The following is a 25,067-nucleotide window of genomic DNA, read 5'->3' as shown; positions in this document are numbered from 1 at the left end:
TCGTGGATGTAGTGAAGGAGGAAGGTTGATGTGAGAGAGGAGGATGCGATGGAGACAGATGATCTGCTGTGGTGTCTCTTGAAGAGAGCAGCTGAATGAAGAAGAAGAAGGCGACAGTGCACAGTGCATCCGCTCTTTTCTTTATTTTTAAACAACACATAAAGCTTAAAGCATGAAAATCCCTCCTTTGTAATGTTGTACAACTGTTGCAGCTGTAGTAAAAGCCAACTCTGAGCTTACAGATGCAAGCTAAAAACATTTTTAATACTTTCCAGTTGAGCAGGCATTGAATTTAAAGGACATGCTGGGCTAAAATTCAATATCAATTCAATTTTATTCAATTTTATTTATACAGAACCAAATCACAAAAAAAGTCACCTCAAGGCTCTTTATATGGTAAGGTAGACCCTATAATAATAAAACATACAGCGAAAAAGCCAACAATCATGTGATCCTCTTTGAGCAAGCACTTTGGCGACAGTGGGACGGAAAAACTCCCTTTTAACAGGAAGAAACCTCCGACAGCACCAGGCTCAGGGAGGGGCGGGGCCATCTGCCACGACATCAGCAGACAAGCAGCTAAAAGCTTACTTTCTGCCGATGTCCCCGCATTGCCTCAATGCAGTCAGAAACATAATCAGACAGAGAGGTCACATGATGCATTACTTTAAATTGAGTTTAGTTACAAGATGATACGATAATGCAAAAACCCACTTCAGTATGATTATCTTTCTGATTCCTCCGAATTAAAAACCAATAAAGAGTCATTATTTTTGTGATAAAACAAGATAAGTGCACAGATGTGAGTTCATGCTCCCACGAATCTCTTTCTTGACTAATTAAATCTCTTATTAGTCAAAGTCAAGTCAGTTAATGAGTAAGTCAGTTTGTCCTTAGTTTACTTGTTATTCTCTCTGGAGTTTCTTGTGCTGTCCACCCTTTCAGCACCTCTTTGACCCGCCTCAGATTCTTTCCACCTTAAACAAGCACATTTGTTGTCTCTGGTTCAGCGCCAGACCTTTGTTGCACAGAGTGAGAAAATATATCGTTGAGTGTAAATAAGCAAAACCTTGTTGTCAGAGGCTCCTGTCCCAGTTTGAATGTCTCCTACATCCAAGCTGTCAATATTTACATTCATGAGCATTTCCCCACAGGCGCTTTTGTACGTTTGTCTCCTGCTGTGCAGAATCAAACCTGCGCATGTGACCGGTGTGCACATGCTTTGCTGAAACTGTTACAATCTGTGCCAACCACAACAAAAACACCCAGTGCTTTATATAATACCTGACGCGACACATTTACATATATAACAGTCACATTGTTGTCAACAGATTTCTATTGTTCAATCTTTTCAAATCAGCAGGAGAAGGTTATCTTCAAGAAGAAAATATCAGTTATAGCACTGAAAGGATAAAATGCTAAACCTTCTGAAAATCTTGTTTTTATTTATAAATGAGATAGAATAAGTTATTATGATATATCACTTAATGTTTTCATTTTTCCTTTTCTTGTCTTATTGTGACTTGTTAAAGGCAAAAAAGCTAATTTTTTTTAGCTTAATTCCAGAGAGATTCCTGTTGTTCTCGCATTAACTGTGGTTTCTCAGGTCGCCTCGTACATCCGGGCTGTGAATGACATCTACGACAAGGTGGACTTCAGTGGAATCCAGTTGATCAACTTTAAAGTCAAGTCCCTCAGAGTAAGCTTCAGAACAGTGCACAAACTCCACAAACCTTTGAGCAATGTTCTTCAGTTGCTGATCGCTGATAACACAGTGAAGCTTTTACACATTCAAAATCATGTCATGAACAAGCTTTTTATTGAGATACTTGGGTTCATGCATCAGTCGGTGATGGTGCCCATGTGTCTTCTTCTGGGAGTGGAAGTGAGTCACAGCAGCAAAATAAGCTGAAATACAGGACCTCAGAACTGTGGTTTGTTTGAGTGTTCCTGTGTTTGTCTGTCTCCAGGTGATGACAGAAGAGGATAAAAATGACCCGCTGTCTCCTCTGTACATCGGCCCCGAGAAGCTGCTAAGTCTGTACTCGGAGAACAACTGGGGCAACTTCTGCCTGTCCTACCTGCTCACTGACAGAGACTACAGTGGAGTGCTGGGGCTTGCCTGGGAAGGCAAAGCCGGTGAGTCAGAATCACTTTGGCACTTTTACAAAAATCATAAACAAATGACTTCTTCATGTAACTAATGCATATGCAGCATGGTGGAAACACTGGTTTCCACAGGTACCGTAAATGTAATATTGTGTTTGGTTTCCTCACAAAAGAAGCACACAAAGAATTTGGAACACTTGTTAGGCTACGAATGAACCTTTACTCATTCACTAAATAATGCACAGAGCGAGTCAGGCTCCTGGAAATACGTCCACTGTTTAATAGACTACAAAATCATCGTGTAGCTCTCCCTACAGAAGTTTTACGAACCATCTATTGACCGAGACCATCATGCGTTGGACCAGTCAGTGTTAGCGTTGCAACTTTGCCACCCCAGTACAATGATTTAATTAACCGCTATTAAAACATCAGTATAAGCTGTGTTTTGGCTCCTGAATACGAATACGAGCTAAACTCTGGACTTGGAGGAACAACTCAACATTTTTCAAGAATTGGACAAAATAAACTCATTGTTTTTCCACGACACAGAGAGAATCAGTTCTCTTTCTCACAGGTAGCAGACATCATGATGCTATCTTCATATCTTCATCTGAAAGCAGTTTTACAAAGACCAAAAAATGTCATTATTTATTAAAAATCCAAACTTTTAGCATTGGTAAGCATTTTCCAGCAGTTAATAGAGACTAAAATATTTGCTGGAGCATTTCTATACTGAAAAATTAAAAAGGATGCATTGAGAACATAAGCCAGGCTCAGCGTTATGCAAATACATTATACAGAATTATACAGAATGTGTGGATATGAGCCAGACAGTGTTAAAAAGTTTGTAACCTGGAAAAGGAATATTTAAATAAGAATGTGCATTAAATGAGGTATCGTAGTGGGTGTAAGAACTATATACAGTGGAGCCCCGACTTACGAAATTAGTTCTTCCCGAGGGTCTTTCGTAAGTCGAAAATTTTTCGTAAGTTGAAGCACCCATTGCGCGTTTTGAGTGAGGCGATGCTGAATGATAGGCTATAGGCTAAATGCTAACTAGGACAACAATATGTCGTTCAAGTGGAACAGCGAAGCGAAAGTACGGAAGCCAAGGGGTTGTCACCCGGAAGGCATTGTGGGCATTGTAGGCTCAGCCAATCAGAGCCAACGGATTTCGTTACTCGGGCATTTTGCCGTAACACGGGCAGAAATATTGCTGTTCAGTGCCTTTGTAACTTGAATTTTTCGTGAAACGGGGTATTCGTAAGTTGGGGTTCCACTGTATATAGAAACACATATGTTTTATTATGTGCTGGTTGCCCTAAAATGCATCCAAGCATAGTTTTCCTTGTTCAAATGACAATGTTGCACAGTTACAGGAATTAGACAGCTCCCATTTCAAGGCTTTCATACATGCAGTGTTCGGGTCTGAGACATTGAAGTAATAATCCTCAGTTATTCACATACAAACCTGCATGTTGCACAAAGCATTTCTTTTGAAAACATGATGAATTTATTATTTGCATGTAAAATAATAATAAATAAACTCCCATCCCACTTTGCCACAGTATACCTGGATTAGTTCGTACGGTTCAAGCATTAGTCAGCTCCCGTAGATGTGCAGTATCATTGGTGTGCTGGAAGGACTTGACCACATGTATGAGAACTGTTGCAGTAGGAGGTTCTTGCTTGGGTCTATGTCTCACATTCAGCATTTGATTGGTTAAACTCAGGGGCGTGAGAGCAGACCACCAGAATGACATACGATTAGGGTGCGCTGAACCTTTGACACACACACACACACACAGCCGCTCCTAGACGACTTAGAGAGGATTGGAGCTGCATTCCACCACATGATTGCCATGGTGACATCTCACATAAGTAACACACACGCACACACACACAGTTACACTGTTAGGACTTTTCAGGCTCATGTGATCTCCCATAGACACAGCAGAGAGGTTTGACCTCCACAGGCTGATACACTCGACCTCCGTATGACCAGTTTCTTAGTGGTTTCACCACTGGCCCTTAAACTCAAAGACCCCGTTTCCATCTGCAGCCTCAGCAAAGTGCTGCATTCACACACATGCGGACACACACAACCCCCATCCACCACACCAAACTCCTCCTCTAACCCCTCCAAGTTGCGTTTTTCTACGTTAGTGGAAGATGGGGGGTTGGGCTCAGCTCAGAGTTTCGAACCACACCAAGACATTAATTTACCAGACATTACGTTTAGCGTTAATGAATCTTTACAATGGCCTCGAACATACGTATACATACACAAAGGAGGGGATATTCACCAGCTATATTAGACATGGAGAAACTTTAAAGGAAATGCTGCAAAGAAAACTTGAGAAAGCACGGGGTTTTTTTTCCATTACCATGGTTTGCTTTGAAAATGTAGCTTGTATCTGTAAAATAATTGCTGTATGAAAAGCTAGACAGAGCACAGCTGCTCTCCTTTAGATCCGACTCTTATTTGTGGTTAATCACCTTTCAGCTGGTGCCGGGGCATTCAGTGTAGGACGTTTAGATCTTTGTCACATGTCACCCACCCCCACCCACTCCCTTTGCCTGTACGCCTCTCTGTCAGCTTTCAAACACGGACAAAATGTCAAAGTGCAGTAAAATACAATGCAATGCATGGCATGCAGTTTGGAAAGCAGCGAAAGTATCTAATTACTATTAGGCCAGTTATTTGCTCTGTAACTGTCAGTAGACCAATTAAAGGCTTTATGTGTGTTGTACCAAAAAAAAGTCTTATTCAGATCAGGTGCATAAAATCTCAGCTATAACAAGCTGTTTAATAACCTTATTCTGTACTGGAGGCATGCAGGGCTCATAACTTGTGACTGAACTTCAAATTAGTCGTCATTCTGTCAGTGATTTTTCACACTGTAATCTGGAGAAATATGTGTGTAGTGAGTGGTAAGAACTAATAATATATAATATATCCACATATATATGTCCATATAGCCATATATATCCATAATATATATAATAACAAGAATAATATAATTTCTTTGGTTTCTTCCTCAAACTTTAATCATCTAGGGTCTCTCCTGACACAATTAACTAGAAAAAAAAAAGTACTTTCTTAAGATTCAATGATTTTTTTGTTGTTATTGTCAATTTCCTGCATGTCCAGTACATGCAGGAGAATCAAAATACTGTTGCTCTCTCTCCTTATTATAGAGAAGAATTAGGAAAGATGAAGGACACATAAAAATCAAACCTATGTACAATGGTAACAGCAGTAATAAAATGAATGTGTGCAAATAAACAGCAGTGGCAGCCTTTTCAATGAAATAGTTTCATTTTGTTATACTGACATTATTGGAGCTGAAAAACATACAAAGCGTAAGACCCCGGCTGATTAACAGCTGTGCTACACACCCGTCAGATTAAGTCTTTAGTCTTTGACCAATAAAAATGCTTGAAACAGCCTCATAACACAGCAAATAAACACACACAACTGCAAGGTCATTGAACTCTGGAGACAAAGACAGCCTTGAGCGGAAGCCTGTATAGACGTACATTATTTACAGTACTTTTGGTTGCCTTCCTGAGTAGTACCAGCGTATTATCTGGGAACTAGTTGTTGTTTTTGGAACGCAAAATGTTCACTGCATCTGCTTTTGCTGTTAAAGGTCTTATTTGGGTACTCCGACTCCCCCAGATGTGTTTAGGTCTAAGGAAAGACCCTTTCCGTCGTTGTAGCGTTTGCTCATATAAACCATATAAACTTTTTTTCTACCGTTAGTGTATGTATACAATATATACACGCATGTTTCCTGCTGATGGTGAGTGCGTGTGTGTGTGTGTCGGTGTGTACATTAGATTTAAGCGAGCCAGATGATTGTTTGCTCATGCAGACTGTGTTTATCCAGCAGGCTAATAATAGGACTCTTTCAGTACGCGTCCTTTGTGTGTCAGAGACGAGAAGGAGAAAAGGAGAGGAACAGAGTGCAGGCTGACTCTGCGATCGCTTGCACGCTTGCTGCCAAAACCCACAGTGGGGACCTCTAAAGTAACACTCTTTCTAGGAAATGCAGCCCCTTGAATTAGGGGGACCATTTCAGGTCAAAAGGAGGGAATGGAGGAAAGAAGCAGCCAGCATTCTTCATCAATGTGACTGGAAAAGCCGTGCTCGGCAGTTTGACTTTTAACTATGCGGAGGATTTATAGTAATGGCAGTCTATCGTAATTCTTTTTGTGTTTTTATCTAAAGCTTAAAAGCCTCAAAGTTTCAATTCCCAAAAGATAAAATAGCCTCAAACCTCCTTCGCTTATCTAGAAGACATTTTATTTGCTACTGCTTCCAGCCTGGTGTCATAGGGTACGCTTCTGTTTTTGCTTTCTGACCTCTGATTGTCCCTGACCCTTCCTGTCACACTTACACCCACTGCGTAACAAAGACATGCAGGTGGGAGATCCAGATGCCAGCGACATTTTCCCACAGTCCGCGATGACACCTGGTGTGCTCGGTTTTCTCAGAAACGGACACGTACCTTGCAAGCTTTTCCCGCCAAAATGGTGGCGCTGATAACATTATGTAAGAGGATGTTACATAAAAGTCACGAGACTGCCAAGACCTGCAACCTCAACCGACACACGGGTGCACGGGAACCAATGAAAAGATGGGGAAGTAACTCCCCAGCTGTGCTTTGAAAACGCGGGTTAGACTCCTCCAATGTTCGGTGTGTTGTTGACAATGAGAAGAACTGAACCTATAAGACTGAAAATTTAGTTAGATAATGTCAAACTACTGGTATTCACATCATACTTTATCCAATGAACAGTCTTTCTGACCTATAGGTGTGCAGCCTGACCAATCAGACTGGTTTCTGTAAAGCTAGCTCTGTGGCTGGCCAGCTGCAACATGACATCACTTCCCAGATATCCCTCCATGTGATTGTGGACAGCTGTTTGTAATTGTAAGAATGGCTTTCAATGGATATTATGTAAAGTGAAAGGCAATGATGACCACCACAGGCTTTGGTGTAAAAAAAGGAGAGCTCACCTGACTCTAGCCACACCTCAAACTGGAGCCACAGTAGCAGAGCACTGTTGGTTTTAAAGTATTTCCAGTAGCACAAGGTCACTTATGCAATCTTATCACCCTGTAAAGTAACAGGTGCCAGGCTTTAATTAGATCTGCAGCTCGTTTCTGCTGTGATTGTAAGATCTTCCTTATCAACTCAGGAGGCATTCATGAGGTTACAGCTTTGCAGTGACCTGTATTTCTACCTTCCTCAGCTGCTTCAGTGGTTTTTAAAATCCTATGTGGATCATTTGGTTGCAGCACTCAGAAGCTCCCTTCACTCACAAAGTTGCAACAGACGGTCGCCCCTCCCACAGCCTGGTTCTGCCACAGGTTTCTTCCTGTTAAAAGGGAGTTTTTCCTTCCCACTGTCACCAAAGTGCTTGTTCATAGAAGATTGTTTGATTGTTGGGGTTTTTTGGATTATTGTCAATTATTTACCTTACACTATTAAGCACCTTGAAGGCATTAGTGTTGTGATTTGCTTCTATATAAATAAACAGAAATGTATTAAATCGACAGCTATACAAAGATATGAACTAATTACAGTTGCATATAACATAACAAAACCCTCTGAGACCTCTATCTCATCAACATGATCAATACCTGCCATCATTTCAACATGTTATGGACAAAACTCTTTTTTTGTATAAAATTAACAGTGTTGTTAACAAAAAGTTGCCAAAAATGGCCAATGCATCAAATGCAATACAAAAAAAAAAAAGATATATCATCAAAATATATCATACAAAAAATGATACAGCAAAAAAAAAAAATGTGGATTTTGTTCTAAGGGTTAATAAACATCTGAGTTCCCAAAAAATCTGAATTCTCTGGCTATTTTTGATGGGTTGGGTCGTACAGGATTGAGATGAATTCATAAATGTTACATAAATATATGTAAAGGTTTTTCAGGAGAACGCTGAGATAAATCGGAATGTTCAGAAGTTTCAGCTTTTAAACTATATTTACTTTAAGTATTAACTTTAAGTGTCACATACTCAGTGAACCTCACAATCTCAGATATTGTCTTTTATTTTCTTTATCTAAGGAAACTGGGGAGGAGTGTGTTCAAAGCCTGCGACCCTCAAAAACGGTGTTAACTGCACCCTGAACACAGGTCTGGTCACAATTCAGAACTACGGACAGTTTCTGCCTCCTCGACGAGTCCAGCTGACTTTGGCACACGAGCTCGGCCACAGCCTTGGATCTCCGGTCAGTCACCACGAAAAACACCAGCAAAAAAAACAAAACAAAACATGATTACAATTCAACCATACAACTTATATAAAGATTTTTTCATATATGTCGGAACTTGTTGATGTCAGTTGTGGTTTAAATTATATCTAGAAGGTCGAACAGGAGGCCTTTTGTAGATATTGCAGCTGCAGACAGAGCAAGTTGTATTCAGTTGTATTTATTAAGTTGTATTTATCTGAGTGTACTGATAGCATTTCAACATCTTACCTTTAAAAAGTACATCTCAATCTTCTGTGTTGCTATATCTCCATGGTGCAGCTAGCGTATGTTGCTAATTTCCAGAACTACTGCAAGGCTCCACGACCACAATTTCATGTTCATGTAAATCAAATTGTGGGTTATTAGACAGATGGTGCTTTTGTTGAGAGACAGTAATGACTTAGCATTAGCCTAGCTTTAGTGACAACAGTGCTCCATGCACCAAAATAAGGCCAGGTGATTTCTGACTGAAGGATTACCTGTATTGGAATCAGTCTTACTCATGGTTAAAAACTCTATTGAAATGAAAGCCAGATTGCTCAGCACCAAGAAAACAAAATCAAATATATCATGCCTTTTCTTTTCTTTTTTTTAGTGCAGCCAAATCTGCTGCTGTTTCTGTTTGTTGTACTAATGAGTGACGGTAAAACGTGAGGAGACTTTTCATTCGATTTGCACGTTTCATGGGTTCAGTGTATCCTGGATGTCTGTTTGCTAGTTTCAACCTGAATCATTTCCATCTTTTATTTAAACATAAAACGTCGTTGGCTGTTTGCTGAACGTGACGAGTCCCAGAGATTCAAAGTGTTGTGTCGCATATTCTCACACGGTTGTTTGCACTGGAACAAATTGTCTGTGAATGATTCACTTCTGTGGGCGTTGGAGACCTTGTCCTTTATTGACTGGTTTGTTTTTATAGGGACCCCTCTCTCAGTCTCACTGGTACATCTCAAAAAAGGGAACGGGAGGAGCTCTGATGTCAGTCACTTGTGTCCTATGGTTACTCTCTGTTTGTGTCCATAAGCAGAGCCTGGCAGTCTCTTCCGCCACCTCAATAACAGCACACATGTTATATAAGCACACAAATGCCTGCACCTCAGTATGTGTGACAGCTGCTAACACCTCCAACCTTTCTCCTGCTGCCCAAAACGCCAGCAGCACTCCACACTCTCTTTTCACCCTGCTCTCTATTATTCATATTACCACACACTAAAGAGCCCTCCGAGGCATTCCTGAGCAGATTAGCTCTGCTATGTCAGACCCTGCTGCCTTTTTATAAATTAAACTACTGTAAGCACACCTCGGCCCCTCTAATATCTTTGCTCCTGTGACAGCCATGTTTCCAGGCTGCATAGGATTGAGGAAGACATAAAGACATGTGACTGAAGGTCTCTCCTGCAACTTCATGGTGGAAAAAGCACAGGGGTGCACTGTGATGGGGAGAAACTTTGATTAAAAAGACGCTTTGGCTTTCAGAATATTTCTCTTCCAAACTGTGTATCTCTACACTGATTTTTAAAAATGAATTCATCAGGTGAAAGATAAATTGAAATATAAAGAGGACATCATTGATGGGTTGGAAACAAGACCAAAGTTTGCAAAGGCGACCTTCACTATCTAAACCATTACACCTTGCAACTGTAAGTCAGCAACAACAAAATGAATTTTTGAAGGTCATTTATCAGACTGGCTTCCAGGTTAATATCTGAAAAGTTATATCTTTTCTTTGCTTTACCTCTAATATAATGGATAAAAAGAAAATAACTATCAAAACCATCAAAGCAGATTTAGGCAGCAAGTCTTAATTTGCATTAAGTTGAAACGTCTTTTTTCAGGTGTAAAATGTAAATAAAAACAAAATGCAATGATTGGCAAATAAACTGATCTGCAAGGCCAGTAACATTGTGGGGATGGAGCTGGACTCCCTTAAGGTGGTGTCGTAGAGGCGGATGTTGTCCAAGATAAGGACAATGTTGGATAATACCTCCCACCCACTCTATGACATGCTGGCTAGCCACAGGAGCACGTTCAGTGAGAGACTGAAAAGCACCACTGAACGACACAGGAAATCATTCCTGCCCGTGGCCTTTACAACTGTAAACACTGCAACAGTTACACCCTTTTTGCACACGCTCTTTTCTACTCAGTAATGTTGTTGTCAATATTCTAGATATATATTTATAATCACCTCTGTCAATCCTTGATATTTATTATTGAGTGGTTTGTATTGTTGTATTTGTACTGTGCTATTTCTTACATCTGTAAATCTGTAACATATTGTATTGTTAAATAGTCTAGCCTGTTTCTGTTACTGTTATTCATATTCATATAGGAGCACTTTTAAGTTTTTCCCCTGTCCCCATATTTGTTTACAGGTGTTGCTGCTCCATAAATCATATTTAGTTAAACTGTATAGTCATTGATTGCTTTATCCTTTGTGAATATTTTGTTGTCCCGCTCCTTATTTTCTCATTGTATTCTGGGGGGTGTAGTGCATAGAGCTTATGTATATTTGTATAAGAAGAAACATTCAGTACCTCATAAAATACAAGGAAATAGCACACCAGGTTTTTCCTGAATTGGAAAAGCTTTCTAGTATAAACACTTATCTTTGTTTTTGGTTATGTTTAACCTAAAATCACATCGTGTCTGTGAAAACAGCATCTGTAGACTGCTACAGGTGCTCAAAAAGTAAACAGGAAGTGCTGTTATATACATTTCTGCAGAGGTATTGAACACAGCTTTGCTTTTCTTCCTGTTTTTCAGCTTTAAAGAAAGCGTAGTTCTGGTATACACTAGAAGCGAATACAAGGTTTGGTGTAAAGTCTGAAGCCCCCACAAAAGAAACTGAGGCATGAGAGTGGAAACACAATTCAAGTTAGTTTTATGCATGCTGAAAGAAAGAGTTCCAACATCTGCTGTGTTGCAGTGCCCTGGCAAACCCAGAGCTGCAGATAGTGACAGATAAAGTGACGACTGTATAATCACCAGTGTCTTTCAACCTAATCTTAAACATATGCAAAAATATCCACATCAATGCCGTTTCCCTCAACATGTTTGCATGTTCACTTCAAGTCTCTGCATTAGACTAATAATTCATCAGAGACTTTGACATGCTAAGAGTATGAGCTCCAGAAAAAGAGGAAGCTCTAGTTTTATTGCACATGTGGAACACATCATTAGATGGACAGGGGATTCAAGATATGTCTTTTTGCTCTTAAAAGTAAAACTGCCCTTTCAGCTGAGGCCTGCTGATGGACATGACTGGAAAAGCTCCTCATCGTGATCAGTGAAGGAAGTTGATTCCCCGATCTATATTTAAGAGGTGGAAGCAAATATCTTCATGCTTGCCGTTTTGTCTGTGTTTCAGCACGATGAGGGCGCTAACTGCGGGAACCTCGACTCCGATGTCGGTAAAGGCAGGTACCTGATGTTTCCTTACGCCACAGACGGGGCGCGTGAAAACAACGATAAATTCTCACCCTGCAGCATCAAACACGTTAGCAACATCCTGAAGCTGAAGAAAGATGACTGCTTCACGGGTGAGGAAGAAATATCAGTGTCCTGCATCCTGTTTACATTGTGCACTAGTTGCTGCAGCCTTCAGGCTATATCTGTATTTGTGTATCTGCTCATGTGTTTATCTGCTTGTCTGTTCATTTTGGGCAGTCAGTGATCAGCCCATCTGTGGAAACCAGATCATAGAGGAAGGTGAGGAGTGTGATGTCGGTAACAAAGATACAGATCTCTGCTGCTACAGTGCTAAAGAGCCTGTAGGAATCCAGTGTCACCTCAAGCCTGGTAAAATCTGCAGGTACTCCACATGTACACAACATCAAAGTGTGCGAAAATGATTTCCAAAACTGTAATTAGCTGTTCAGGTCTTTCTGAATATTTGTAGTTCAATCATGTATGGGTTTGAGGTTAATAAATTTAAATATTCATCATCAGTCTTTCATCTAAACTATTTATATTCTAGTTTCGAGATGCGGCTTTGTTTAGTTTAGATGTAGCTCTCATGTGCAGCCATGTTTGTGGTGTTTTTTCTCTTCCATTCATCAGTCCAAGTCAGGGCCTGTGTTGTGGTCAGAAGTGCGAGTTTAAGCCAGAGGGTCAGAGGTGCGACGAGGAGACAGACTGCCAGAAAGCGAGTGTGTGCTCAGGACTCTCCCCGCTCTGCCCCAAGCCAGCTGCCAAGGAAAACCTCACTGTGTGCAGTCAGGGCACGCGTGTCTGCCTGAATGGGGTGAGGCGGGCACATCCACCACACCAGAGCGTTACTTAACACACTCCGTTACCCAATGAGGGAAAGTGTGCAAGTGTGCAGCAATGTTGCAAAGCATGTGAATCTTGACCTTGAAAGCAGCACATGGCAATAGACTTTCAGTATAAGGTTCATTTAGTAGCTTTTCCAGAGATTTCTTTTTCATCATGTCCACTCGCCAGACACCTTATAAGGTGAAGATGGGCACAGTGTGGTCATAAGGACATGGTCATAGTTGGCAAAAATACTCAGGTAGGCTGTGGAATTTGTCAAAGCCAAATTCTGACTCTACCATTAGAATGTCGCAGAACTTCAAAGAGACTCATCAGACCAGACAACAGTTTTCCAGTCTTCTAAGGTTCAATTTTAACAATCCCGTACACGCGGTTTCTTGTTATGAGCTAATAAGAGTGCCACCTGGAGTGGTCTTTTGCTACTCTGGTTCATCTTTCAGAGACATGAAAAAGAGTTCTTCATATGTTGACACAACCTCTGACATCAACAAGGCATTTTCATCCATGAGACCTGCCAGTGAGTGGATATTTTTTCTTTATTAAGACCACTCTCTGTAAACCCTCGACATGGTGGTGTGGTAAAATCCCAGCAGATCAGCAGTTTCGGATATACTCAGACCAGCCTGTCTGGCAACAACTCTGCCACATGATTGGTTCATTAGATATTTACATTGTTCAGTTGAGCAGCGGTTCCTAACAAAGTGTTCAGTGAGTGAGTTTGTTGTGTTGTGTGTCAGCTCTGTCTACACCTAATATCGTGATCATACAAAAATATCAGTGTCAATGATATTTGTTGTATTTGGCACAACAAGCAACCTTTTTTTTGATAAAACCGTGTCGCCTGCATACGCAGAAATTCACATTACAATTCAGCCAGAGTCTCACTTATTTTAAATAAAAGTTAAGAAATTTCTTCACTTGAAATCGTTGCTGCAGAAAGGTGATTTAACTGCAAACTAGCCTTGCTTTTATATAGTAGTTCTCTATTGCAAAGAGACGTGTTACAGATGAGTTGCAATCATCAGTGCAGACTGACTCAGACTGATTGCATATTGCAGACAGAATGCTAACATATAAGCAGTCTGTCTACTTTTATAGAAGAGAGCACAATTATTTGCAAACACTCACCAGTGTGTCTGAGAGTGCAGAGAGTGCAAGTTGCCTCCCATCAGCTGACTTGTGCATTTGCCTTCTGATTAAAAGTGATTGAGGGCGTTGCACACAAATAAGTTCGGCTGTTTCCAGTTTCTCATTTAAAATACAATCAAGTGCTTCCTGTTTTTGTTTTAGGTAGCACGAAATGAAAATTATCTTGAAATAATCAGAACATTTAAAACCCACTGTCTGTGCTTACTGGCAGGTATTACAGGTGTAAACAAAGGTGCCATTTTAACACAGCATTTCTGAAAAAAGAAGAGAAAAATCCTTTTTAACCAGCAGGATAACAACAGGATCTCCCTCCAAAATTAAACACAGACGTTACTCTGTCCTCTCAGCAGGAGAGCATTTATTCCAGCTGTGACTGTGGTTTTCTGGATATATTATTCTCCAGATGTTCTAACCTCATCTAACCTGGATGACCTGATCCGGGAACATAAAATATATAATCCCAAACGTAAAACATGATAAAAGGCTTTTAAGAAGATGTAAGTAATAGTGTAAACCAAGAAAGGTAAAACTTATCTTTAGTTAAAATTCTCAAATTCATCTCTTTTTTTTCACTGACACTGATATATTATTTCCAACGAAACACAAAAGAGAAAAAAAAAACTTCAAACAAACATATTCGGTTCATCAAAACATGTCAAACATAAATTTACTTCAGGCTTAAAAAACAACAACAGTGAAACACATCTGTGATGCAGATCCCCACATTACAAAGTCTCAGAAAGTAAGAGGCAGTTTCTAAACTCTGTCGAACACTATATAAGTGTCTGTAAGTGTTATATATACTGAAAAAGTTAATGCAACACAAGCGCCCCAGTACCTCTTACCTGTCTGTTTCCCCAGTTTTCTTATGAGACATTAGCCAGGAGTGGTTATGAATGGCTAAATCTGATGTATTAACATGAAATGAAAAACACTCCCTAAACTAGCTCATGTCTTTTTGTGTGCGTACGTATTTGAGTATTTGAACTAGTGTTGTTTGAATTGAACCTGGTATACTTTTCTGTATTTTTTCTTGACTTCAGATCGTTCTTTAATGCCCTAGGCTCTGTATGACATCAAAGAGAGCACATATGTCTAATATGGTGCATAGGCACATGGCTTGGGCTGTGAGGAAAGAAGCCCCGCCCACCTTTAGTTCAAATCTCCTGTTTGTGGGAGGTAGCCAATGAGATATAAGAATGCTTAAATCGAGGGTCCAGTGTACGATAAATAAGGACCTTTATGAGCTCTGGTAGAGTCCTGTAATAAAAACATGGATCTGGAAACTAACATAATAGGTCCTCTTTAAAACATAAATATAGATATATAAATTTTAATTCAATGCTAATTCGCATGACTGACATAAACTGTAAGGTAGTGAAATAATCCAATTACCTACCAATCGAGTCAATATTTTGATCATCAACAATAGACGTACTGATATTGATGAACTTGAACTGGCTCTTATTTGTCTTAATTTCTTACATCATAGTTCTCCCAGCTTCTTCTGACTCTACATCCTAACTGTAGTATCTGTTTGTCTCTGAAGGTCTGCACTGGCTCGGTTTGTGTGAAGCACCACCTGGAGAAGTGCGACTGTCCCGGAGACTCCATGAGGGAGAAATGCCACATGTGCTGCCAGAAGCCCGGTAACCACGGGAACATGTGTCCTCTGCTACAGAGGAATGTGTTTACACGCTGTGTCTCAACAACTCAGGCTGTGTTAATTAGTGCTGAGGTTACATTTCTAAATGATTGTGTTCTTTTAGACCAATCTGTGTTCACAGATCGTAGTTATTAAAGGTCAACTGTTTCTCAAACTCCGGTTTCCATTTCATATTGTCAAGTTTTGAGTAAGTGGCATATCTCTTTATGATATACACACACAGGCTGGTATGCGGCTCAAAAAACTTGCTTTTGTAAAGTATAAACAGTATTTATACTCTCTCTCTCTATGTGTGTGTGTAATGTTTCTGTAACTTGATTTGATTTCCTTTGTTTGTATTTCTTGCAGATCAGCCTGAGACTTGTGCAAGCACCACATCGTCTGTTCTGTCCGATCACTTCCACAAAAAAGTGTTGCCCCTGGTGGGTGGTGCGCCGTGCTCTGGAAACCGTGGATACTGCGACAAATTTCACGTATGCCGCATCCTCGATGCAGACGGCCCCATCGCGAGACTGAAGAACTCCTTTCTTCATTTGGATGACTTCGACGACGTGGGAGAGTGGATGAAGGTGGAATCTACATTAGTGCGATAACATCAGAATAAGATAAATACATTGATTGTCAGGTTTCGCTGCATAGCAGGCACAGTTGGACCCGAGCGCAGGACCCAAAAAATGGCTTTATTTCTGAAGGTAATAGGGCAGAGTGGACACACCTGAGGAACACAGCTGAACAGAATCCGACTGACGAGACAGGGGAAGCAAAACTGAACATGATACATAGGAGACCTTAGACTATTAAAATAAAACAGGAAGAAACACTGAGACTAAGACATGAGGGATAGCTGGGTCTAAATAAATATAAATCTGCCTACACCTCAAAAATGTATTCGATCTACACATGGCTATAAAACATGCAGCTTGTCTACTAGAAGCTCCTCTACTCTACTTGTTGAAGTATACTTGCTCATCTGTATGAGTCTGTGAACTTTAGGTTAAAAGCTCTTAGGTATAAGAAAAGGTGCTTGTGAGAAAGATGGTTGTAGTAAGAAAGTACTTTTTGTGCTCAAATACAGAAGAAAAGTCCTCTTTCCTTCAGATTAGGTATGATCCAAAAAAGAGGTTTACGACTGACGGCCTGTAGATCCACGTGATGAGCCCATCCCATTATTTGGCTGATATGCATTTGGCAGCTGGAGAACATTTGTTTTCTCTATCGGGGCCATATGTTGTTCATATCTGGGTGTTCAGTGTTCAGTCTTAAAACAAAGTAGAGTCTTTTCTACAGTTTCTGGGTTGAAATGGTGTGGAAAGCACGTGCAGCTGGCCTTGAAGCATGTTTTCTTTCAGCCAGTGGATGCGTCAGAAGTGTTACTCAATCGGTAGAGTTACCCAAAAGATCAGCTACCATATGTGCTCCCTGTGTAACAAACAGGATGTTTAGCCATTGTGTTCATTTGAATAAAACAAGTAATTCAAAATAATATAGACCTTTTTTTTAATCCCTCTTGGTATCCTATTGGTCACTGGGAGAAACTGTGCATTTCCCAACCAGTAGGCGAGTAGTTGCAGGAGGTTGTTGGCTGTCACTGTGTGACATCAGTCACAAAAGTCACAACCAGTGGAATACTCCCTTTTCCCTAGCAACTAGTGGTTGCTAGGTAGTCATCAGCCAGTATATAGGTTATTGTGACTGGGACCTAACCAGTATGAAACCACAAAGCATTATAGACTGAAACTTTTGAAAGAAGAAACTGCACATGTAGTGTTTTTGTATCTGCTTCATAAACAAAAAGAGACACGATTGCAAAAGAAAAGGTAGATTAATACTCAGTGATAACATGGTAATAGCACAGTAATAACATTATAATGGCCTGTAATGATATTTAATTATAACATTATTACTAAATAATAGCTTTGTATCAGTGATGGGTTCTAGCTGAGTGATATTAGACTGATTTATGTAATGGGGGGGTAATAACTGAGGGAATAATATGAAAGTGAACAATAATGAACAATAAGGCAAAATCAGTGAGGTAATATTTTTGGTAAATAAAACCTTTGAACAATAAAATTATTGTTTCTGCTCAACATTTTAAATTAAAGATTAAATTAAAGATTTTTATTCTAGTGATCTTAATCTTAATCTTAAACCAAACGACACCAATGCTTCCAGCTTATTCGAAATCATGTTTCTGTTTATTCTCCTCAGGCTCACTGGTGGGCCATCCTGCTGGCTATCCTGACGCTGTCTGGAGTCATGGGCTGCACCGTCTGCCTCTGCAGCATTAAACTGGACACACGTAACTTGGAGTGACTTTTTATCCCTGAAGACTCTTGAATAAACGTCCTTTACCTGAGATCTTCAGGTGCCACGTCGAGGAGGATTCATCAGCTTTGTTCAACTGCCCAAAAACTCAGCCATGTTCACCGATGTCTTTGTGTAACTCTTCACATTTAGGAAAGACGCAAGAGTCTCCTGTGATGTATGTGTTGTGGAAAATGTTGCTTCTTCTGCTGCCAAATGTGGGTCAGTCAGCTGCCCCTCAGAAAGCTGAAGCTGCAATGTAAAGCCATCTGTCACTACAAAGCCTTAAATGCACGGAGCATGTTTAAGACACTAATTTCAGCTATGAGGAGCATCCAGCTTTCCATCTCAACCATAGCAACACCTGCAACTGAAGGGTCTGCGTGTACATAGAGTTTGACGGTACTTTCTTTCAGTAGATACTATTTTGCAAATCTTTGGGCAAATACTGTGTTTTACTCTGCTACATTTATCTTCAATCTTCTTAACAACCTACATAACAGTTTAGAATAAGATATAAAACAAACTTATCTACGAGGTCAAACCAGCAAGTTCCAACCTTTGTGGTCCTGTAAGGAACCAAAGTGTGGTTAAACTAAAGCTGACGCTGCAGTTTACGGTGTCCTTACTCAGCATATCTTTGGGGTCACCTTGACACATGTAGCCAAACACGTGTCACAACACCACAATTACAAGGACTTGCAGAAACAACACCGCTCGCTGGGCTGAATCCAGGACTGCTTGCACTTTTATATCAGAAACAGTTGTGAGTGTTTAAATTGTTAAAACTGTTTAGATCAAACACACTTTGATAATATTTTTTAACGGAACAAACAGCCTTGAGATGGTAAATAGGACTGATAATTATATTTTTTTTTATACTGAGCGAGCAAGGAAGAAAAGTTGAGCATTTCTCTCGACCTTTAAAAAAAATGCAAGCTCAAGATGACCTCTCAGGCGACACGCTGGTTTTATTAAAGAATTTATACAATACAGAGACGTATTTACAGCTATGTACAGTGATTACATGAACACACTTTTTATAGATCAAATTCACAGAGAGGTGAAAATATATAACTAGCAGCGCTCCATATAAGAGACTCCAGTATCTATATTATAGTATTTACATTTATTGTACAGGTGAGTTGTTTTCTCTTTCCCTGTTTTAAGTGCAAAATACCTTTTTATAAAAGTCACAATTATTACAGTACAATACCTCTGAAGAACTGAGGTTCAAGTATTGCTTACTAACTGGAAATGCATAATTGAATGAGCATGAGCCAAAAAATAAAATCTTATCCACAGCAGACATTGCACTTTACAAAGACCACACATCACAAACATTAATAGAAGCTTTGCTTTCGAGCTCACACCGAATATTACATACTCGTTAAAAGAAGGAAGCCATTTTTAGAAGAGTATCCAGCACTTCTTTGAGGTGACAGCTTCAAAGTAACGTCTTCTTGCAGGAGTGAAGCAGTAAAACATGCAAAAGCATTTAAAATAACACCTTTTTCAGCTTTGAGTACTTCAGTATAAGTTCATACAGTAAGAACAACGGACGCCGAGTTGGAAGGCAACAATAAAAAGCCGAAAAGCTTCTGCTGCTTGTTTACAGTAAGGCACACTGATACAGGTCCCACAGTCACATACAGCGCTGAGAGTCACAGTGGTGAATGCTTGGTGACTCAGGTAACTTAGTACTTACTTAGGTAACACAAAAAGGTAACTAAACTGTAACCTACTGCTTAAAACACACAAAAAATACACCTTTAATATTATTTTTCCTCATTTTCAGAGGTGTCACTCTATTATATTTCACAGTGGTTCCTTTATATGAAATATTATTATTGTACTACACATCAGGGCATTAGTACCTCTACAACCAAACTTTGTTGATCTGGCCTGTAAGATTTACTAGTAGTACAACAATCAAGCAAAAGTCATTAAATTACTTTTTTTTTTTTTTACAAAGTATGACATAGTATTCACATACATATTGTTTTAAACATTATACCTATTTGGATATATACAAGGTGATAAAGGCTTTCAGATATTTACTGGTGTATAAAAGTTACTAGTGTATAAATTATCTGCTAAGTGCTGAAATGGACAAAGGGGATGGTGGAGAGCGTCTTGTCTTCACGATCAGTGGTTCTCCAGAGTTACTCTACAGACAGAAGCAGCAAATGTATTGTTATTTATCAGCGTTAGCAGTAATGCAATGGTAAAGAGTAGGGTTAACACAGAGGCAAGCTCACCTTCTTAGAGTTCGCTTTCTGTTCGTCCTCCACGGATCCTTACATTTAACAAACGTGAGCTCCTGTGTCAGCTTCTGAGCGTCAGGATCTTTTATGCAGAACACCATCCTGTGGGAGAAATTCATGAAATACTGCTTAACTGTGCGTGTTCAAGTAGCTCCCTGAGATTCTGCTTAAGCCTGTGCTTTAAGCTTGATATATTTTAGCCATAAATCCCAGTAATAGACACATTTCTATGAGGTCCATCATGGAAACTCCAACACTGGCATTTCAGGAAAACTCAAGGGAAGCCTCGAGTTTTTTGTCTTCTGGCAGACAGACATTATTTGGTAACTACACCTTTAATGTTCTGCAACTCACTTTTGTTGCGTCTCGCCCGCTCTAATGCGGATTTTGTGAACCGCCACGTTAGCGCCATCTGAGCTGCCAGACCACCAAGAGGAAACCATCTTCAGCATGCTTGACGCAGACCAGCCGTTTGTCTCCTCCCATTTAAACTTCAGCATCAGCAGGTCACCGATGTCTTTCTCCGTCACCAGCAGGAACGAATGTGTCTTATTTGTGACAATTTTCTCCTTTCTGCCAGACACAGGCGGAAAGAAATGTTGATCTCCACGCATACACATAGCCAGCATGTTTTATTTAACTGAGGCTTGTAAAGTATGTGCCATAAAAGATGATAAAATGGCGATGAAAGCACGCTGTAAAGGCCCAGCAGTGAAATGTGTTTGTGTGTGGTTGCCTCTTTCTGTTTATGGTTTCTGTCTCGTGCTGTTTTCTTTGATTACTGTGCAAGTGTTAAAAACAACTCGTAACTTGAAAAATGCAAGTCACTGTGCAGTAATTCTTCTTCATAAGGGTTCAAACCCTCACTCACAGTTTAAGCTGCAGGTTTTCAGCTTCTCCTCTGGTTCCATACAGCGAGACAGTAAGCGAGGGCTCCATAGCTGAGCTATTCACCTTACTGGAGAAGTGGATCTTCAGCTGATAGTGGTAAACTGCAAAACAAAGCAACAATTTGCACCATTTAAGGACCTGAAAGCATGCGTGTAAATTAACGTAATAAAACTTCTCCAGATTTAATGGGTTTAAGTTTCAGCCGAAGCAACTAGAATCTCAAAAGTCAACAATCCCAGAAAGTATGAGATGTTTTTTAGATTATTCTTTGCTTTTTGTTTCTGCAAATATATCAGCTTTCATGTGATAACAGCGATGATATTAAAGAGCATGCCGCTGACCTCTGAAAGGCATGGAGGATCGTGTCTTGGTGTACATCTGAACGCTGCGAGGCTTGCGGACCTTGTTGATGTCGTAGCCCACCGTGTTGCAGCGGCTTTTCCGGCAGCTCAGGCACATCCCGCGGTCGAACATGTCGTTGCTGCCACATCTGTACGCCATGGCCGCTTCCTGCTCGTTCAGCAGGGAGTCGATGAAGAGGTGAACCGAACGCTCGTGTTCACACTTGACGGCGTCCGACACAGCTGAGGAGGAAAGAAATGGATGCAATTTATTATCTGCTCTAATTCTCTACATTGCATACACATTACTTTTCCATTCAGTAGCTGACCGTGCTCCGGGTAAATTTACTTATTTTTAATCTGACCTTTCCTCAGCCATGTTTGGGACCCTCTGTTTATTTTCACACTGGTGTGAATGACGTCATTGTGCAGCTGTCATTAACAATGTCCACTGCTAAGATATTAATGACAGCAGCAAGCAGTTACAAGCTTCTAAGCGGCACACTCTGTGTATAGGCACTTATGTGTTTCTAAAAAATGTGCTTAATTTTGTTTTATTGTGGCTGAACCTCTGATCTGATTGCTTCATAATAAAGTTCATTAACGCTTTAACTAACTTTACCTGTTTCTTACTCTCTTCGTAAAAGAATACAACAATCACTGTGCAGATACAGTAAAATCAGGGCTGCAGTCATTTTAGTTATTTTTACCAAATATTCCAAAGTTGGCGATCTTCTCCAGCGCTCCCCTGAGGTTGCAGCCCGGCTGGTAGCTGCCTCCGTTGGGGTAAATGTCCACGTGGCCGACGGGCTGCTGGATTCCGATGCTGAGACCCAAAGAGCCGCGTGTGAAGGTGTGAAGGACATCCACGAAGTGAGCATCATCTGGGGAGAGGCGCCTGTGGGCGTGTTCGCCCTCGAAGTCGGGACCAGCGGGATCCAAACCTTCAGACAGAGACGAGGAGGACCAACATTACACGACTTTATTGTTGTGGTAATAGCTTTAAAACAAACATCTGAAATCTTCTGTCTTGTTTACCGGTGATTCTTCCGACTTTATTGGTTGCATGGCTGCCAGCAAATCCGGCCACGTGGGCCCCGAGGCTGTAGCCAATCAGGTGAATGTTCTCAAGAGGCATGTTGGTGGTCTCCTTGAAAATCAAAAGTAATTAAGTTAAGGAGAGTGTAAGAAATACTCCACATTACCTTTGGGTTTAATTTCATTCGCTTTTTCTTTGTTACTCATATAAACACATCGTTTAAATACTTGAGGTTAAATAACACTAACTCATCGATATTTTAATGAAAGGGCATTTAATGAGACCTGTGAAATCAAGAGCTTAACTAACCTCGATCCAATCGATGAACTGAGCGATCTCCTGCCCCACTGCTTTGGTTTTCTGAGCTGCGACCACATAGTGATTCTGAGCCGAGTTGAGCCAGTCCACCACGATGACGTTGGCCGTCTGCTCTCTCTCATACAGTGCCGATACCAGTTTAGGGATCCAGCTTTCAAACATACCACTCAGCTGTTGAAAAGACAAACAAACATCAATCCTGACAAGTGAAACTAGTGTACGCGTGTAATTTAAGCCACCTCCAGATCAACATGTCAGGAAATACTTTGGCTGGTTGTCAGTCAATATGATTTTTTTATTTTAGTGAGATGCCACCTCACCAGAATTTGGTGAAAGGTATTCCCGGTCTTTTATTCTCCTTTCGATTCAAAAGGAAACAAAGCTCTGGATATTTTGGAAAATAGGGGCAGGTTAAAACAAGCTGAAGCATCTCTGCTTACCGTCCAGCCATGGATTATGAGAAAGGTTTTGGAAGTGCCGTTGAAGGTGCAGGTTGCCAGGGAGTCGGGTTTTCCTGGAATGATGTAGCAGAGGTCATCATCGGGATGGGATGGCTTGCGCAGCGAGAATTTGGCAACAGTGGCATTGCTCTCAGCCTTGTGGTCAAAAAAGCCTTTCACAGGATCGAGGAAGTTACCTGACAGAGAAGATTATCCAGTTAGCTGGATGGTTTAAGAGAACTTTATACTCTTAAAAAAATAAAGAAGGGGAAACAAATCCTCTGGCTTCCTGGTGTTTTGATCAGATATACAAATCTTATCTAATAGTCTGGCTGGAAAGTCTGAGAAGTCTGACCAGCTAGCTGAGTTGCTGGTGGCAATAAGGTCCGCCCCCAGGGCCCCTCAGAAAATGAGCTTCCACCTTAGAGGAGATCAAAGCTCAGGGGTTTAAGGAGTTCACTTGGTCAGGACTGAGCTCCACAGAGGCTCATAAGGGTTTCTCAGCTTTGTTCCTGCCACCTCACCGAATATAATCTGCCCAAGTTTCTGTGGTCCTGCTGGCACAGTCAGCTGACTGGGCCTTGTACTGATTTTCAAAGTGTGGGGAGGCGGAGACCAGACCCTTGCAAACAATTACCAAAATAAAGGCTCCAATAGTTTGAGGATCATATTGTGAAAATAAATAGACATGATGACACCCGGATAAATCAGTTTGTTGGGATAATTTGACAGTCTGACACATTTCAGTTTATTTCTCTAATTTCCAGCGTTAGCTTCAATTTCAGAGCGTCTCTTCCAGGGAATAGTAAGTGAGGAGAGTATCAGAGATGAGTTTAGTCATAGACACGTGACCTAAAGTATGTCCTATAGCGCGTTGATATCACTGGCAAGGTAGAAACTACTGTACACACACACAAGCACTGCGCTTGGTTTTCACCAAGTTACAGTTACACGGGAATTTTCACCTCACGTACCTGCAGAACTACAAACATACAGACCTAAATGTGGATGAAGTAACTGACAACTCACCAAAAATAGAATCGGCGAGCTCTTCCTCCAAGGACGTCACATTTTGCACAGCTGCATTCAACACCACGAAGCACAGAAACCGCACCTTCCACGCTCTCATTTCTTTTGCACTTTATTCCTTTTGGAGAAAATATCTTTAAGGACGAAATCAGTCAATGAAACGCCGCAGCCCGGGAGTGTACGCAGTCCTGTAGTAAGGAATAAGCCCGCGCGTCCTGTTGCGAGGAGTGCGCTGATATCTGAACCACCTTGAACTGTCTGCGTCTTAAATAGCGCTTCTGAAGTTCTGACAAGCCATTGGCTGCTGGCCTCGGGCGGGGAATGGAAAGTAAATGTGTAAACTAAACCATTAAGCCTGCTTTATGAGGAGCGATAGCAACAGTGTTTGGCAGTGTAGCGACTCATTGAACCCCGAGAAAGCGCTATTTATTTTTTAAATGCATTCAGTGTATGTTTCTACCTCACGACCACGGCCAGATCAGCAGGAGACACTGATTAGCATAAACGTTTGCATTGTTGCAGTGCTTCCTGTGTGATTAACTAAATCTGTAAAGAAATGCACTTTCATATTTAAATAGTGTAACTAGGCTGAATTGTATACATACATGGCTTTAAACCGATTTTTATAAGTCAAAGGTTCCACATCATTCAGATCATTCATCGTCATGTTTGCAGGGCTCCACTACTCAGAAACAGTTCTTATTCAATATTATATTATTTTTTTAAACTGGAAAGATAAGACTGAAACCTAACTGAGCAATCAGTGAGGTTCTTGCAGTAAAGTTAGCCGCCATTGCTTTAAAACTCTGACCTTTGACCTATTACATGTGATAGGTCAATACCTAACCTATTTACTTACCAAATAGGCTAGGTATTGCTGATACAAGTTCAAGATTATGGACACATATTCATGCAAGAGTAGCTGGCTTTACAGCTGCTGAGTT

General features: G+C 40.6%; 2 protein-coding genes across 2 annotated transcripts in view; one reads left to right on the top strand and one right to left on the bottom strand.

Annotated features, from left to right (window-relative positions):
* LOC113015907 (disintegrin and metalloproteinase domain-containing protein 10) overlaps positions 1 to 18,793 on the top strand; it is a 32,433-nt gene extending 13,640 nt beyond the window's left edge. The window contains exons 7-15 of the mRNA XM_026158280.1: positions 1,607 to 1,699; positions 1,971 to 2,139; positions 8,211 to 8,374; positions 11,769 to 11,940; positions 12,068 to 12,212; positions 12,461 to 12,644; positions 15,375 to 15,474; positions 15,840 to 16,060; positions 17,703 to 18,793. Coding sequence (XP_026014065.1) covers positions 1,607 to 1,699; positions 1,971 to 2,139; positions 8,211 to 8,374; positions 11,769 to 11,940; positions 12,068 to 12,212; positions 12,461 to 12,644; positions 15,375 to 15,474; positions 15,840 to 16,060; positions 17,703 to 17,807 — 1,353 coding nt within the window. The 3' untranslated portion in view covers positions 17,808 to 18,793. The remainder of the gene's footprint in view (positions 1 to 1,606; positions 1,700 to 1,970; positions 2,140 to 8,210; positions 8,375 to 11,768; positions 11,941 to 12,067; positions 12,213 to 12,460; positions 12,645 to 15,374; positions 15,475 to 15,839; positions 16,061 to 17,702) is intronic.
* A 337-nt stretch (positions 18,794 to 19,130) lies between these two features.
* Positions 19,131 to 24,429, bottom strand: lpl2a (lipoprotein lipase 2 a). The gene is made up of 10 exons (XM_026158281.1): positions 24,124 to 24,429; positions 23,095 to 23,291; positions 22,646 to 22,825; positions 22,336 to 22,447; positions 22,008 to 22,241; positions 21,298 to 21,540; positions 20,937 to 21,057; positions 20,420 to 20,638; positions 20,060 to 20,167; positions 19,131 to 19,968 (listed from the first exon to the last, which is right to left on the bottom strand). Exons 1-10 carry the CDS (start codon positions 24,221 to 24,223, stop codon positions 19,947 to 19,949), a joined length of 1,536 nt encoding a protein of 511 aa, XP_026014066.1. The 5' UTR covers positions 24,224 to 24,429; the 3' UTR covers positions 19,131 to 19,946.
* Between the last annotated feature and the right edge of the window lie 638 nt (positions 24,430 to 25,067).

Source organism: Astatotilapia calliptera, chromosome 23 (assembly GCF_900246225.1).
Source record: "Astatotilapia calliptera chromosome 23, fAstCal1.2, whole genome shotgun sequence".
Taxonomy (NCBI): domain Eukaryota; kingdom Metazoa; phylum Chordata; class Actinopteri; order Cichliformes; family Cichlidae; genus Astatotilapia; species Astatotilapia calliptera.
This window is presented reverse-complemented; position numbering and strand designations above follow the sequence as displayed.